The 13,857-nt window shown below is 35.5% G+C and overlaps 1 protein-coding gene across 1 annotated transcript in view; it reads right to left on the reverse strand.

The window, feature by feature from the left end:
* Positions 1-12,742, reverse strand: part of LOC122720459 (plastin-2) — a 36,147-nt gene extending 23,405 nt beyond the window's left edge. Inside the window, exon 1 of the mRNA XM_043947203.1 lies at positions 12,417-12,742. Coding sequence (XP_043803138.1) covers positions 12,417-12,467 — 51 coding nt within the window. The 5' untranslated portion in view covers positions 12,468-12,742. The remainder of the gene's footprint in view (positions 1-12,416) is intronic.
* Between the last annotated feature and the right edge of the window lie 1,115 nt (positions 12,743-13,857).

Below are 13,857 nucleotides of genomic sequence, written 5' to 3' on the forward strand. Positions count from 1 at the left end.
TACCATCAACATGATTAATATATATAATAAGAAGCGTGAAAATTATACCGTGCAATAATTACACGATCTAAAATATATAAGAGGGGCACGGTTAATTAATTAAAGCGTAATTTAAATGCTAATATTTCCAAGAACGTTCTAAAAATGAACGTAATAATTTTTTCTATAAGAAAAAAAAAAAAAAAAAAATCCGATCTATATTCGCTCCGAGAATCCTTTCCAACACGTTTGGTTGGTTCGGTAAATCGTCCACGCGACATAGAGGAACCCCATAGTGGTGGCCCACTTTCTGCCGCGAACGATCGAGAAGAAGTTGGAAAGAAATGGCGGGAGAATCAGGGCGCAAGGCTCGAATCGATCGGCGAGAATTAAAACGGGCGAGCGTGTGTGCATCGTTGATGGATCGAGAACCGTCATTATCTCGATGCGATTCGTATTGCCTACACCGAGGCGCGGCAAATTCTAGATAACTCGTTTCGCGTGTTACGCTCAATTTTTAATGCTATCAATCTCCGCTTTCCGGCCAGTCAATCCCGTTTTTCAAAGAATTTAATTGCCTCCAGTGATAAAGAACGATAAAAAAAGAATCTGGACGAAACGTGTGCGAGTAAACATAGGATTTTTGATTTTTGGATGGATTTTGGAGATTAATGAATTATTTTTGTCAGAACCAACGAAAAAATCCTATTTTTATAACTTCGTAAATATGAGCATTTTTGATGAATTTTATGTTTATAACTTATATATAACAAAATTTATAAATATGTAAGATAAATATGTTCGCTTGTGGAGCAAATATAAATATGAATTTATTTGAATTCCCTTCTTTGGCACGAGTTAAAACGGAGAAGAAAAGATCGATTCGTAAAAATTTATCTAAGGAAATTCATAAGAATCGTAGAAGAAGATAAAAGAGATGGAATGCACAATGGAGCACCGGATGCGAGCAGCGAATAAATTTATCAATAATGTTTGCCACAATAGTGTCGATCGACACGAAGGAGTGTAGGGAATTGCGCAGATATGGTGATCTGAAAGTAGCGATGCAGACAGTGAAACGACTCTCTCGATGGATCTTGTTTCCTCTGTGGTCATCCGCTGCTCCCTGTTCTACGTCGTGTCTTACACGCGACAAGAAGAGAACGTTTCGTTTGACTGGAAATGATGGAGTAAGTCACGAGAGAATGTTGAACAAGTTGCGTGGCGAGGAAAATTATTATTTATTATTAAATAAAAATTGATAAATTATATATATGTATATAACAGTTAGCCTACATTTTCCATTTATTTATTCAAACGAATTCATCCCCTTTTAAGTTCTTTCGGTAACTGGCATATACACTTCTATTCCCCTTCCGAAAACACGAAACAATTGTATATAAAAGCAAGAACTCCGCATCTGCGTGGCTCTATATAATTGTTGACTCAGCTGACAAGATCTCGATGCAAGATACATGGCCCTCGACAGGCGGCGTAACGCAGTTATTTACGAAAATCGAACGATACGGATCGTTCGAATAAACTCGTTATGGAAACAAATACGGGTAAAAATGGAGGAAAATGAAAAAAGAAAAAGGAAAAAAATAATCGTAAATCGAAGATGGTTTCCAGTTTCGTGGAATTCGTGAAAATTCGTCCCATATCTCCACGTACACGACATTGCCAGCTTCGATAATTATCATGGAGTAAAAGGAACGGATGAAGAACAGAAATTCCCAGAATATAGACCTCCATCTATATAGTTTCTTATAGAAATTGAATCCAAGAGTGTCAGTTTTTTCGCCCCATTGTTCGACGATTCTCGTATTAATTAGAGGCAAAAGCCTCGCCACTGGTGGAATTTACATCGAGAACCGTACGAGGCCTGAGAGGATTAACGGTTTTGCCACGAGAACGCGACAATCTGGTTGGTTCGAAAGAGAGCAGACGTTTCGAAGGTCCTTCCTTCTGGAATTTGGACAAGTAATTGGCTTCTCGTATGCGAGGAGAGACGACTGCGTCTCGAGTAGCGTGAGATCGGTGATAGTCAGTCAGGAAATGTGTCTTCTTTTTTTTTTTCTATTCTTATCTGACCTAATAAATTTTCTTAACGTTTCCAAACAGATGTAGGTAAGCACGAGCACGATGTAAGGTAAATGATTTGTCCAAACACAGATTAAATGGCTCGTGCGATGCAAGATTTTTTTAAATTGTTATATTAATCGCTGTATGCAAGAAGAAGATCGAAAATGAATGGAATGATATTTTTTAACGCGAGATTTTCAAAAGAATTTGATTTAAAAGTTTCTTGGAACAATTAAATTTCAATTAATACTCTTGCTGGACGAAGATTTTTATCTTTGTTCGTTTTTTTTCATTTCCAATATCAAAAAATATTCGTTCGTTTATCACCTAATTAGGTTTTCTTTTATCAATATCCTTGCCGATAATATTGCAAGACACACCCAAAAAATATTTCTTCTCAGAAAATAAATCTTTGATAAATTTTATCAAAAAATTTTACTCGTTCGTATTATTACAGCAAAAATTATTGAAAATATATAATGTATTTTTTATGTTATCAAATATTCGATATCAAACTTTTCTTTTCATTTCCGATATTCCTAATTAACGAATATTCCGTTAATCGATAAATACTACGCATATACTGCAAATATTTATAAAATATTTCTAAAAAAAAAAAAAAAAAAAAAAAAAAAAAGAATCATTTCACATCGAAATCAAGAAAATCTCTCTGATGAAATCTCTCTGATGAAAATGATATCTTTTATCGAGCAATTAAGGGTACCAAGGTGGGGGGTACAACTTTATTTAACGCGGACTCATTAGCTTAATCACGAATCCGGTTACACGATCGTTAACGTTTCTATTTCGATCGACCTTCGAGCGTCGTGTTTCGATTAGCAAAGCCACGGGGTGAAATGCAAAACCGACCGGTTGACAGATTGAACAGATCGTGCACCAAGTTGTCACACGACACTGCCACACACACTCTCTCTCTCTTTCTCTCTCTCTCTTTCTCTCGCGGATCGGTAACTCGACCAAACTTATTAAACCCCACTGTGGCCCCCTTCCTTCTCGGTAAGAAGATATATCCGCCCTCTGACTCATCAATTTCGAGATACCTTATTTATCCATAAGGTACATTAAGGGAGAGGTACTCTCGAGGGCTTATCGAGCTTAACGACAACACTCTTGCGGATGACCGGTCTAATGGTCGTGTTATCGGTAGTTTAAACGGGATTCAAAGTAGCAGGGAACGCGCTTTGGATTATTTGAAATGTTGAAGAAATTTTAGATTAATCGAGGATTGAAACTTATTGTAAATATTGAAGGTTAAAGATAAAGTAAAATTAGGAAAGAGAAAAAATATAATAATGAAAAGAGATTTCGTCATTATGGTCGAGAGAATATGTTGATGAAAATGTATGGTTTGACGATGATTCAATTTATGGGAAGGAGGAAGAATTTTTGGTATGTGGATTGTTGAGTGTTTGAGCAAACGAAGCGGTAACTTGTGTTCCAAAAGCGCCGGTGAACTCTGTTTCTCTTTACCGTAAGTAACATACGCGAGAAAGTTCTGCGAAAACTTGAAGTGTAGTTTAAAGCCGGCAGGAAATCTGTGTTGATCTTGAAGATCCTCGTAAACGTTTCAAGATAGGATGTATCCGCTCACCTGATCGAATGTGTATATATTCTTTTTACAAAGGAATTGAATTACTTACATCGAGAGTGAATTTTAACTTTTCCAAATTTTCAATTTTCATATTTTCAACTATCCAATGTTTTTAATATTTCGAAGTTTAATATTTCAAAATTTCTTGTGAAAATTCAATTTTCATATTTTCTTATTACATTCTATATTTAAGAACTGTCTTCTTCGTATCCCTATAAATTCCATCTCACGTTCCTAACCTCCAAAAACACTCGCGCCACCTTCACGTGATTCACTCATCGCTTATTTCCTGCGAATATTAACACTTGGTATTCTCCTGGGCAACCGTGCAAAACGATATTCCCAGCATTCCTTGCCATATATTTTTGCGTAGGTCTCCTTTCCAGAAAGATTTATCTTTTTACGATACGTATTTTATCGAACTTCGCGTCCCACGATGATTTATATATAAATAATCTTTACGAGATTCGTTACGGCATTAATTTGATCGTATTTCGTGCCATTAATTGATGCTCAATTGCGCACTTGCCTCGCGGTTTAATCATCGATTTATTCGTGAAAATTGGATCGATAAATAAAGCACGTTTTTCAATCGCGCAATTCGATTCGTTGAAGGAAATGCGCGTTATCTCAACACTTATGGATGCCTGGAAATCTTGCTAGTGGTAGAATTAATTATAAATACAGGCGTAATAAGGAGTTAAGCGTGGGAACTGAACTGGCAAAGGACTGGCGTATACACATGGCGCGACTATAAAAGTACTTGTACAGTGTCTATATATTTATGTGAGAAAAAAAGAGCCTGGAAAGACGATTTCGATGCTCTCCACGACTAGAATTAACAACACGCGATCGTGTACTATGTAGTCTATAAACTAAAATTCGTAAAGTGAATTTATTATTATTATTATTATTTTTTAATATCGAATCATTTTCTATTCAATATATATTAAATATACTGTTTCGAATAAGCTATCATTGACTAGCGTTTTTGCAGAGAAACATATTATTTAAAATTACGAAAAATTCAGAAATTTCCAATTAATCGATAATTCTTTTATTCTTGAAACATCAATCCAAATATTCTAAAATTTTTAGAGAAAGTTAAATACAAAAAAAAAAAAAAAAAAAAAAAAAAAGAATGCAAGAATTCTTTTATTTTCGTATAACTTCGATAAACCTCAATGCTGTTTGAAAAAAATCGAAATTTATTTTGCCTTGAACGACGATATATATCAACTGTTCAGTCATCTTTGCTTATTATTCATAAACGCGTCATTGTTACCGTCTATCGACACAAACAATTAAACAAAAGCTCGACCGACTTGAAAAACATCGGTTAGCAGTCATACCAAACAATTTTTATTGCTCCTTGTTCCCCATATCTATCGCGAATGGAAACTATCGAATGTTCGCAATCGTTCTAGCTTATCTATGAAACCGCAGGAAGAATCAAACCCCCCAGCTGGCATTGATCGCATTTCAATAACGAAAGTTTCAATATATTGAAACGATTCTTTATGGATGGCTGCGAATTCTATTGCGCGCGAATATCATCGCCTCGCCGATTTAATTCAATGGAAGGGAAATAATTAATCGCCGGATTTCGAGGAAAAATCATCGAACATTTTTCCCCTTCTCGATCGAAATTTGATGCCAACAAATATTTTTATCTTTATAAAGAGCACATTCATAAACGAGAACGTTCGTAATGGCGCAAGTTTTACGATCGCGTTTTTCCGCGGCTGCACGCAGAGACAGGAGAAACATTGTGCATTTCTTATTTTCATCCTTCCCCTCTCCCCCCCCTCCTCCCGACGAATATACAAAATAACATCGAGTTTCGCATGATACGATATTTTGTGCATTGACACAAAAAATAAATTCGAACGAACGAGCGTTTGCCGAACGATCAAAATCGAAATCACAATGGATATTAAAGAACAAAGAACGTTGGATTCAATAACGATCAACGATATTGTTATTAATCTGTTTGCCAAGGATGATTGATTAGCTTTGTCGTTCGTAAAGATTTTCTTTTTTCTTTTTTTTTTTTTTACGACCGAAATAGATTAACACATGCTCGTTGCAAATATTTCGTACTTCCTATGTTTTTCCAACAATCTTTTGTGCACATCTGTTCATTCGTGTTTATTCGATTAATTGAAATAAATTCAATATACGACGAATTATTCTTAATTACGCGTATTCTTTTATTCCAAGAATCTCGATAAATATATCGTTCCAAATATATAGTTTTTCAAAATTTTGACTTGTACCCACACGTATTCTGCATTCGATGATTGATACGTATATCATGCGTTTATTCGATGAAAGATGATGAATCGGTCGTCGAACGACGAATATTTGACATTTCAGCGAATACCAAATGCGTAGAATTTACTTATCTTTCTCTCCCACCACGAAATATTGTCTCCTTCAATATTTTTTTCCTCCTACCTTGCGTTTCTTCCGATAAAAGTTTGGTGTCGAAAGTTTGCAATCACTTTCCTGATTATACATAAAAATGTGCAATTCGATTATACGGTGAGGTCGATCATCGACCGAACGTTCTTTCACACGATTCATTTGTACGTGAATTTCAAGGCTGGCAATTATCATATCATTTAGCATCCATTACGAATTCCTTGAATGATTCATTGTCGAACTTGACGCACTTCTCACCCGAGGTTCAACGCGACTTCCGATCTTTCTCCACGCGAGGCAATAAATAAACTCCAAAAAAAAAAAAAATGATTCGTAAAGAAAATCTGCGATAGAGATATTCAAAGATTATGAAAATTTTTAATCACTTCATCAATTTGAATTAACGTAATGAAATTAATGCAAATATTAATGCAAAATGTCGATCACGTTTAATAATAAAAGTACGTACGATAAGTAATATACATTTCGTGCGATTCAAATTTATTAATATCGATATTTCCATCTTGTATTTCACTATTTATTTTAATATAGGAACTAATTATGATTGAATTGAAAATCGATCGAGATACGTGGAATATTGAACGCATATTAAACGCTCCAAAACGTTCCACAACGTTTGAGAGCGTGGCATTCGTTTTACGAAGCGACACCCCAAACACGAAATTCCAGAAAACTTTCGACTAATGCGTGTTATTCTACTGATAATGTATCAGAATCGAGGAAGCACGCTTCTCCCCGGGCGAAATCTCGTATTGTTGGCTACATACGCAACCGATGACTCATACGCGACTGATACAATTCTTTATTTAGTCAAGTGCGCTTCTTCCTAATCGATCCTCAAAGATTTCTCTCATAAAATATCTCGCATGATACTCGCGACGTTCTCGCTTTCTCTCTCTTTCTTTCTCTTTCTCTCTCTCCTCTCGCGCGAAAAGAAATCGGGGAACAAAACGAAACGAAAAATGGGGATACCGTGGCACAATTCGAGCTAGGAAAACGACGTTTCGTAACGACCTTATATTTAAACGGCCGATCGCAGTCCATTTAATATTCCAGCGACGCGCAATTGCATAATAATCGCGGCACGCCATTATAACGGCGACGTTGGGCAACGATTCGAACAGAGCGCATTGTTTGCCTCTTGCGAGCGAGAGGCTTTTTGCGTGTCCCACACTCGTTGCATCGGAGAGAAGAAAAGAAGAAGAGAAAGAAAAAGAAAGAAATTCGGCGGTACAACGAGCCGACAATTAATTGTTCCCCGCGATATTGCGAAATGTCGGCCGAGCCTCGACCGAGAGGGCGTTTTATCTTGAGCAATGTTCGCGAGACACACTTTAAACAGCCTCTAATCTCGGTGACTTTCGTACGATATCCTTGACTGAGCACCGATGTAATTGAAACATCGCGCGTACGACGATAAAGGAGATAATATCGAATAAAAAAAAAGGAAAGAAAGAAAGAAAGAAAGAAAAGGAAAAAGAATAGAAAATCACTCGACTTGATTTAATATTTTTTTTTTTTTTTTTTTTTTTGGAGATGGATTGAAATGAAATGAAAATGGGGAAAAAAATTGAAAACGAACAAGACGCAAAATTAATTAATTTCTTTGGAGAAAAGGAATGAGTTGGCATGTTGGGCATATCGTGTAAATAGATAACGCGAGATATTCGCGAAATAAACTTTGGTATAAACTTTGACTTGGAAAAATCAACGATCTTACTTGATCCATATATAGTTTGGTATATTTAATAAAATTATAACACCTCTTTCGTGAACATTAACAACCCATTGCTGTATTAATTTCATGCTCGCACAAGTATGAAACAGTTTTGGTCCGAAGCGGTACGATCTCACGGTACCTGAGAAACACCCGATGCATGAAATATAATAACAAATTCCGAAACTCCATCTGTGAAATTACACTAATCGAGTTAACCTTTTTTTATTTAAACGATCCTATTACAAACTTCAGTAAACTCAACTAGTAATACTACTCTCTTTTATGACCTATTCTATTCGAACTGTATCCAATTGCTTTAAAATACTCGACTTGTAAAAATTGTTGACCAACTTATCTTACGAAACGAATTATAAACCAATGAAATTCTCGCGATAAGTGGTATGATTTTTTTTTTTTCTTTTCATTCTTCTCATATTTACAATAAAAAATTTAATCGATCAATCAAATATTAAGAACGATCCTGTTCTAAAATTATTCGAGCTAAATATATCACAACATCCTTTTGTTCCTCTCGAAGTTTCGCTTAACCCCCTTAAAACCGATCATAAAACGCCTTCTCCCAATTGTTTCGTACGTGTTTTTCTTCCCTGCTGCGAGCTGGCCACGGGTAACTCGGGTAAACATAAGCGTTTAATTCTCGGGAGCGCAACATCGATGGTCTATTTTAGCTGCGCTGCAAAGGACCAACAGCAACGATGTCTGGATAAGAAAAGAACCGGCACGTGTCTGTGCACGGTAAGGACGCTTCAGGGGGTTGGAGCGCACGTGCTCCTTTATTTACCACGCCATTTTACCAACGCAAATGGAGAAACTAGTTCAAGTGTATTGCGAACGCACTCCGTATTTTATTCAACGATTCTAATCGTTTGAAATTTTGCTCTTTGAAAATGAAAACACGTTTATTAGAGAACTTTTGGAAAATAAGTTAAGGGGAAATATTTTGATATACGTATTTTGTTTTTTAATATATCGATCATTTATAAATATCTTCAAAAATATTAAAATTCGATCTAAACGATAATAACGTAAATTCTTCTTGAAAGAAATCATAAAATTCAACGAAATATTAAAAAAAAATATATATATCTTTCTAAAATATCGAACGAATTATTTTCTAAAGTAACTAATTTTTAACTCTATGATTTCTGATTTTGTTCGATGGACAAGATTCTTAATAGAGCTGCAAGATTTCCGGCATTTTTTTAATTGGAAACTCGCCCGAGGCGAGAAAGAAAACTGGGAAAAGATACATCCGGGTGCATCGCCACCCTTTTCAGAAGAACACTCTTCGCAACATTGTTCCTGACGGGGTGACTCTCAACCCCTTGTGCAGCGGAGCGGGCGTAATCCACACAGACACGCGGACACTATCGCGTACTACATATTTACATACTCGAGGGGTGATTTAGATGCGCTAAAAAAAGCCGATACCAAGCTTTAAAGCAGATGCGACGCGAAGCGAACGACCGCCAGGGATCGACGCTTTCGACGAATCGTTCCTCCGGATGCCGTTATCTGATCTGTGTCTGGAATTCCTATTACGCGCCAACGAATGCAAATTTTTCCCTAACCGTGACAAATTTTCTTCCGTTCAACATTCTTTCCAAATACTCGAAAACAATATTGAATTCGAATAAATTAAATAATAAATAATCGTGTTACCTATCCCGTGTTTCATTGACGAAATTTAATGGGGCAGTTCAATCATATTTCAACGAATAATCCCGAATTATTCCACGCGTCCTACAATTAAAAAAAAAAAAAAAAAAAAAGGAAAACGAGTACGAAGACGTTTTTTCGCTGTGTTCCATAATCGCTTTAGGACACTCTAAACTCACGAGGACTGGTACGAGCTCCCTTTCGAGCACCCTTCACGGAGTGCAAATACGAATCCCACCTCGATTACTTCCACTAACGACTTTCGCTACCGAAAAGTAAATCCGAGACAGGGCAGGAAACAGAGGGAGAAGTCTATTAGATCTGTCCGCGTGTCCTCCAACCAGACGAACCGAGTTAAGCATTCCGATACTTCGAGCATCTTGACCGTCGGAAATTACGGGGAGGAATTCGATCTACTCGAATAACTTAAATAACCCTATTACCCGGCCGACATCGAATTGCCTCCAGCCAATTGATAAAATGAATTGATTTCTTCGATTCGAACACCCAGATCGACAACTTTAAGTGATAGGTACGAAATTGATGTATTTCGATCGACTCAAATTCTCATCCTTTATTCTAATCCTTTAATCACCTCAATATTTTCGATAATATTATTTAATTTTCTGTTCTAAATTCGATGCTCGTTACTCCAATATAACATTTCTATTCTTACTGTTTTATTCCTACTTCAATAATTCCTCCTATTCCGCTCTTCGTAACACGGTTTCTAAAAGTTATATCGAGTTATATAAAATTCCATGCCGCCGCGATCAAACTTTCAAATCGGCCGCGCCTTGAGCCATGAGCGTCGCGTCAAGGGTAGTCCCCCTCGCCTTTCCTTTCAACGTGTATAATGGATATACATATAGGTGTATGCGTTTTCGCAATGCTGCATCGGGCAGGATGTCGCGGAAGGGGTTGCGTTCTCGCACCGGTAACGCGATCAATAAGATAATTGAAGACTTTCTCGACAATGCCGGCGGAAGGGAGCAATTTCGCCATCTCCCTTGTACTTGAGCAAGGTCATTGTTTTCGAGGGGATTCTCATCTCGTTCCTAAGCATCATCCGCATGAACGGTTATAATTGTATCCTGCTGAATTAAACGCCACACTTGGTGACCATTGCCCAGATATTGTACGAGTTTATTTGAGGAAAAAGCAGAGTCGTACAGTGGCGAGGACCGTGACTCATAAATTGCAAATTCGATCGATAAAATGGTGATGATGGGATACAAAAAACTACGAGTGTGTTATATTATCGCTTTTATTTTGTACCGTACGGAATTACGGAGTCTATGATATATATTAGAATAATTTATAATAAAATATCCAATATATTGCATTATATAGGTACAAGTTTACCGATACTACGATATTAGTTCATTAAAAATTTGTACATAATTGTCTAAATTATGTGTTTAACAAATGTGCGTAATCAAAAGAAAAGATTTAATCCTTTCGTATTTAACGTAATATCTCATGTTTTTGCAATGATATCGTGTCTCGAAATTATGTTTATAGATGTAAATAGATTAAATGTTCCAATATTAACTCTACACAGTTACAAGTTTACAAGCTTGCACGAATAAAAAATTAATCTTTGGCCACAGACACGCGGTCGAGAGTAAAAAGCTTCGCAAAGCGAGACTGCACGCTCAGTTAATCAACCGTGAACTCGTAGAAATAAGGAACAACGACTCGACAATGAGATGCAAAGCCCATCGAAATCGATCGAAAAATCGTGAATAAAGTGTACATCTTGATGCGTTATATCTGTGGAGAAACTGTACAATTGCAATGGTGAAATGTAATTGGAACAACTATAGGTATTCGAAGGACAAGCACGTGCGATCACGGTCACATGGCCTTTCTTTTATATGTGAGAGTGTAGCGATTGGAGAGTTGAAACTCTCCTCTCGATATGGTCATAACGGTATTAAGGAATTTTAGAGATATTTATCAGAAGAAATTAAAGATCGAATGATCAGTTCCGTTAAAAAGATATAGCAAAAGCAAATCCCCATAAAAAGATGAAATAATCATGCAATAAACGAAATAGTACAATTTAAATATCGAAATGATTAATATTATTTCGTATGCTGAATTTATGGTAGTGTTTTTAACGCGAGACAAAATGTAAATAAACTCGATACCGGTACGAACTATGAACACAACGGATAATGCTCAATTCGTAATTTATGTTATACGTTAATGGTTCCAAACTATTTAATAAACTTTGCGACATACTAAGCAAAACACGTTATATACGCATAATATAAACAAATGAATGCTTATAGATGCGTGAACATACGTATTGGGGAGAATAAGTAAAAAGTGAACGGGTCATAATACTTGATATCGTATGTAATTAAGCGCTCGATCGATTTGAAAAATCGTTGATATTAAATGCAATCATGATCAACAATGCGTTCGAAAAACATGCATACGTCGTTTTTCTACACGGACTATGCATGATTCATATCCTTGTTACAAGACAACCGCATAAAATTGATGCAGTGAATCATACTTATACGTAATTTTATTTAAAAAAAACATTAAAAACATAATATTAATAAATTTGAAATAAAGAAATTGCTTTTTTATTTCAATACGCGCAATTAAAAAAGATAAGATTCTTAATACGTTGCATACATTTGAAATTTCGCGAAAGGTTGACGTAAAAAACGAATAAATTGACTGCAGGGCGGCGACACCCGGCGTAGTCTTCACGAGGGTGGGTTTCCACGAAAGCATGCTGATAAAACCGGCGATCGATAAGAAACTAGGGTGTACGTAGTAATACAACATCAACGAAAAACCATAGTAACGGATGTCTTGTAACAGGATTGTTCAAAGTTCATCGTAAGAAAGACAAAAGGACTCACTCACCGCTTGAAATTGCTCCAACAATTCCTGCCGGTCGTCGATCGCAGTGGCCATGTTGTTCGAATATATAATCCTTTCGTCTTTCCTTTCTTTGCTCTCCCTATGTGGCCCTTTTTACTTCCTCTCTTCTCTTTTTCAGTTGCTGTTTGGTGTACAAAGTACACACAATCAGAGAAAGGATATGTATAACACGAGTCGGTAATTTTCACCCGGTACACGCGGATAGTTACAAAAACGGTTACTTGAGGCGTTCTCGCACCTCACGAACGCGTTTCTGGTTACGACGCGGTTACGAAGCAGCCAGACACCGCGAGGACACGTCTTACTTTTACGGAGTCGCAACGAATACTGAAGCGTCGACGACCGAATGGAGCGCGCGCCAGCTAGTCGAGCACCTCCGAAAATAACCGAATGAATACGAAGGAACCACTATTTGACACTGTAGGACAAATATTATTTCTTGTGTAATTTCTTGTGAAAATCTTCAAATATGATAAAATAAAATAAATTATTATTTATCTATTTAATATCTAAATAATTCCTTATTGACTATTCTTTTATTTTCTTTATCCTTTTCACAGAAAAAAATTCACAATAATTTTAAGTAGAAAATATTATTGAATTATTATTACATGCACTAACTACATTTTTATTATGGCATATTCTATTCAATATTATATTATATATTCGATAGATATATTTTTATAAATAATCCATGATATAAAAAATATTAAATTCTGATATTTTACATATCAATTTATGTTTTATAAAATACGTAATATTCAAGAGAATAAAAGCGTTTCCTATTTGGTTCTACCTCCTCCCTTCATCAAGGCGTTACACTTTTAAGAACCTGAGGGCGGAAGTTGTCAAATGAACGGTTTTTCAATCTGACAGAAGATTTTCTCTAAGATTTCATTTTTTACAGTTTCATTTTCTCTCCAAGTAAAAATTATAAAATACTTTTGAATTCATCATTTTAAGAATTAAATTCTTTTTTTTTTTTTTTTTACTTTGAATTACATTTATCATAAAATTAATTTAACATACGTGATAAAAATACAAGGATCTTGTATCATAAAAAGAACTCAGAATGAAATATTACATACTTCCGTGTACAGGAAATTATACATATATAATCATTCATAAAATATAACCAGTTATCTTAAGCAGATATATATTGTTCTGGTTAGACTTCGTAATTACATTTGTACATGAAATTCAATATTAAGAATGAACAAAAGAAAAAGAGATATTCAATAGTATTTATTTAATTAATAATTTAATAATTTAATTTATTATTCAATTATTATTACTATTTTTATTTTTATTTATTCATTTTATTTTTAGAATAATTGTTTATCATTTTTACTATTGTTATTGTCCTGCAGATAATACTAATAATTTTGTTTATGACTATATTTATGATTATAATTTATAATTA

Source organism: Apis laboriosa, unplaced genomic scaffold (genome assembly GCF_014066325.1).
Source record: "Apis laboriosa isolate Shangri-la unplaced genomic scaffold, ASM1406632v1 scaffold12_cov154, whole genome shotgun sequence".
NCBI lineage: Eukaryota > Metazoa > Arthropoda > Insecta > Hymenoptera > Apidae > Apis > Apis laboriosa.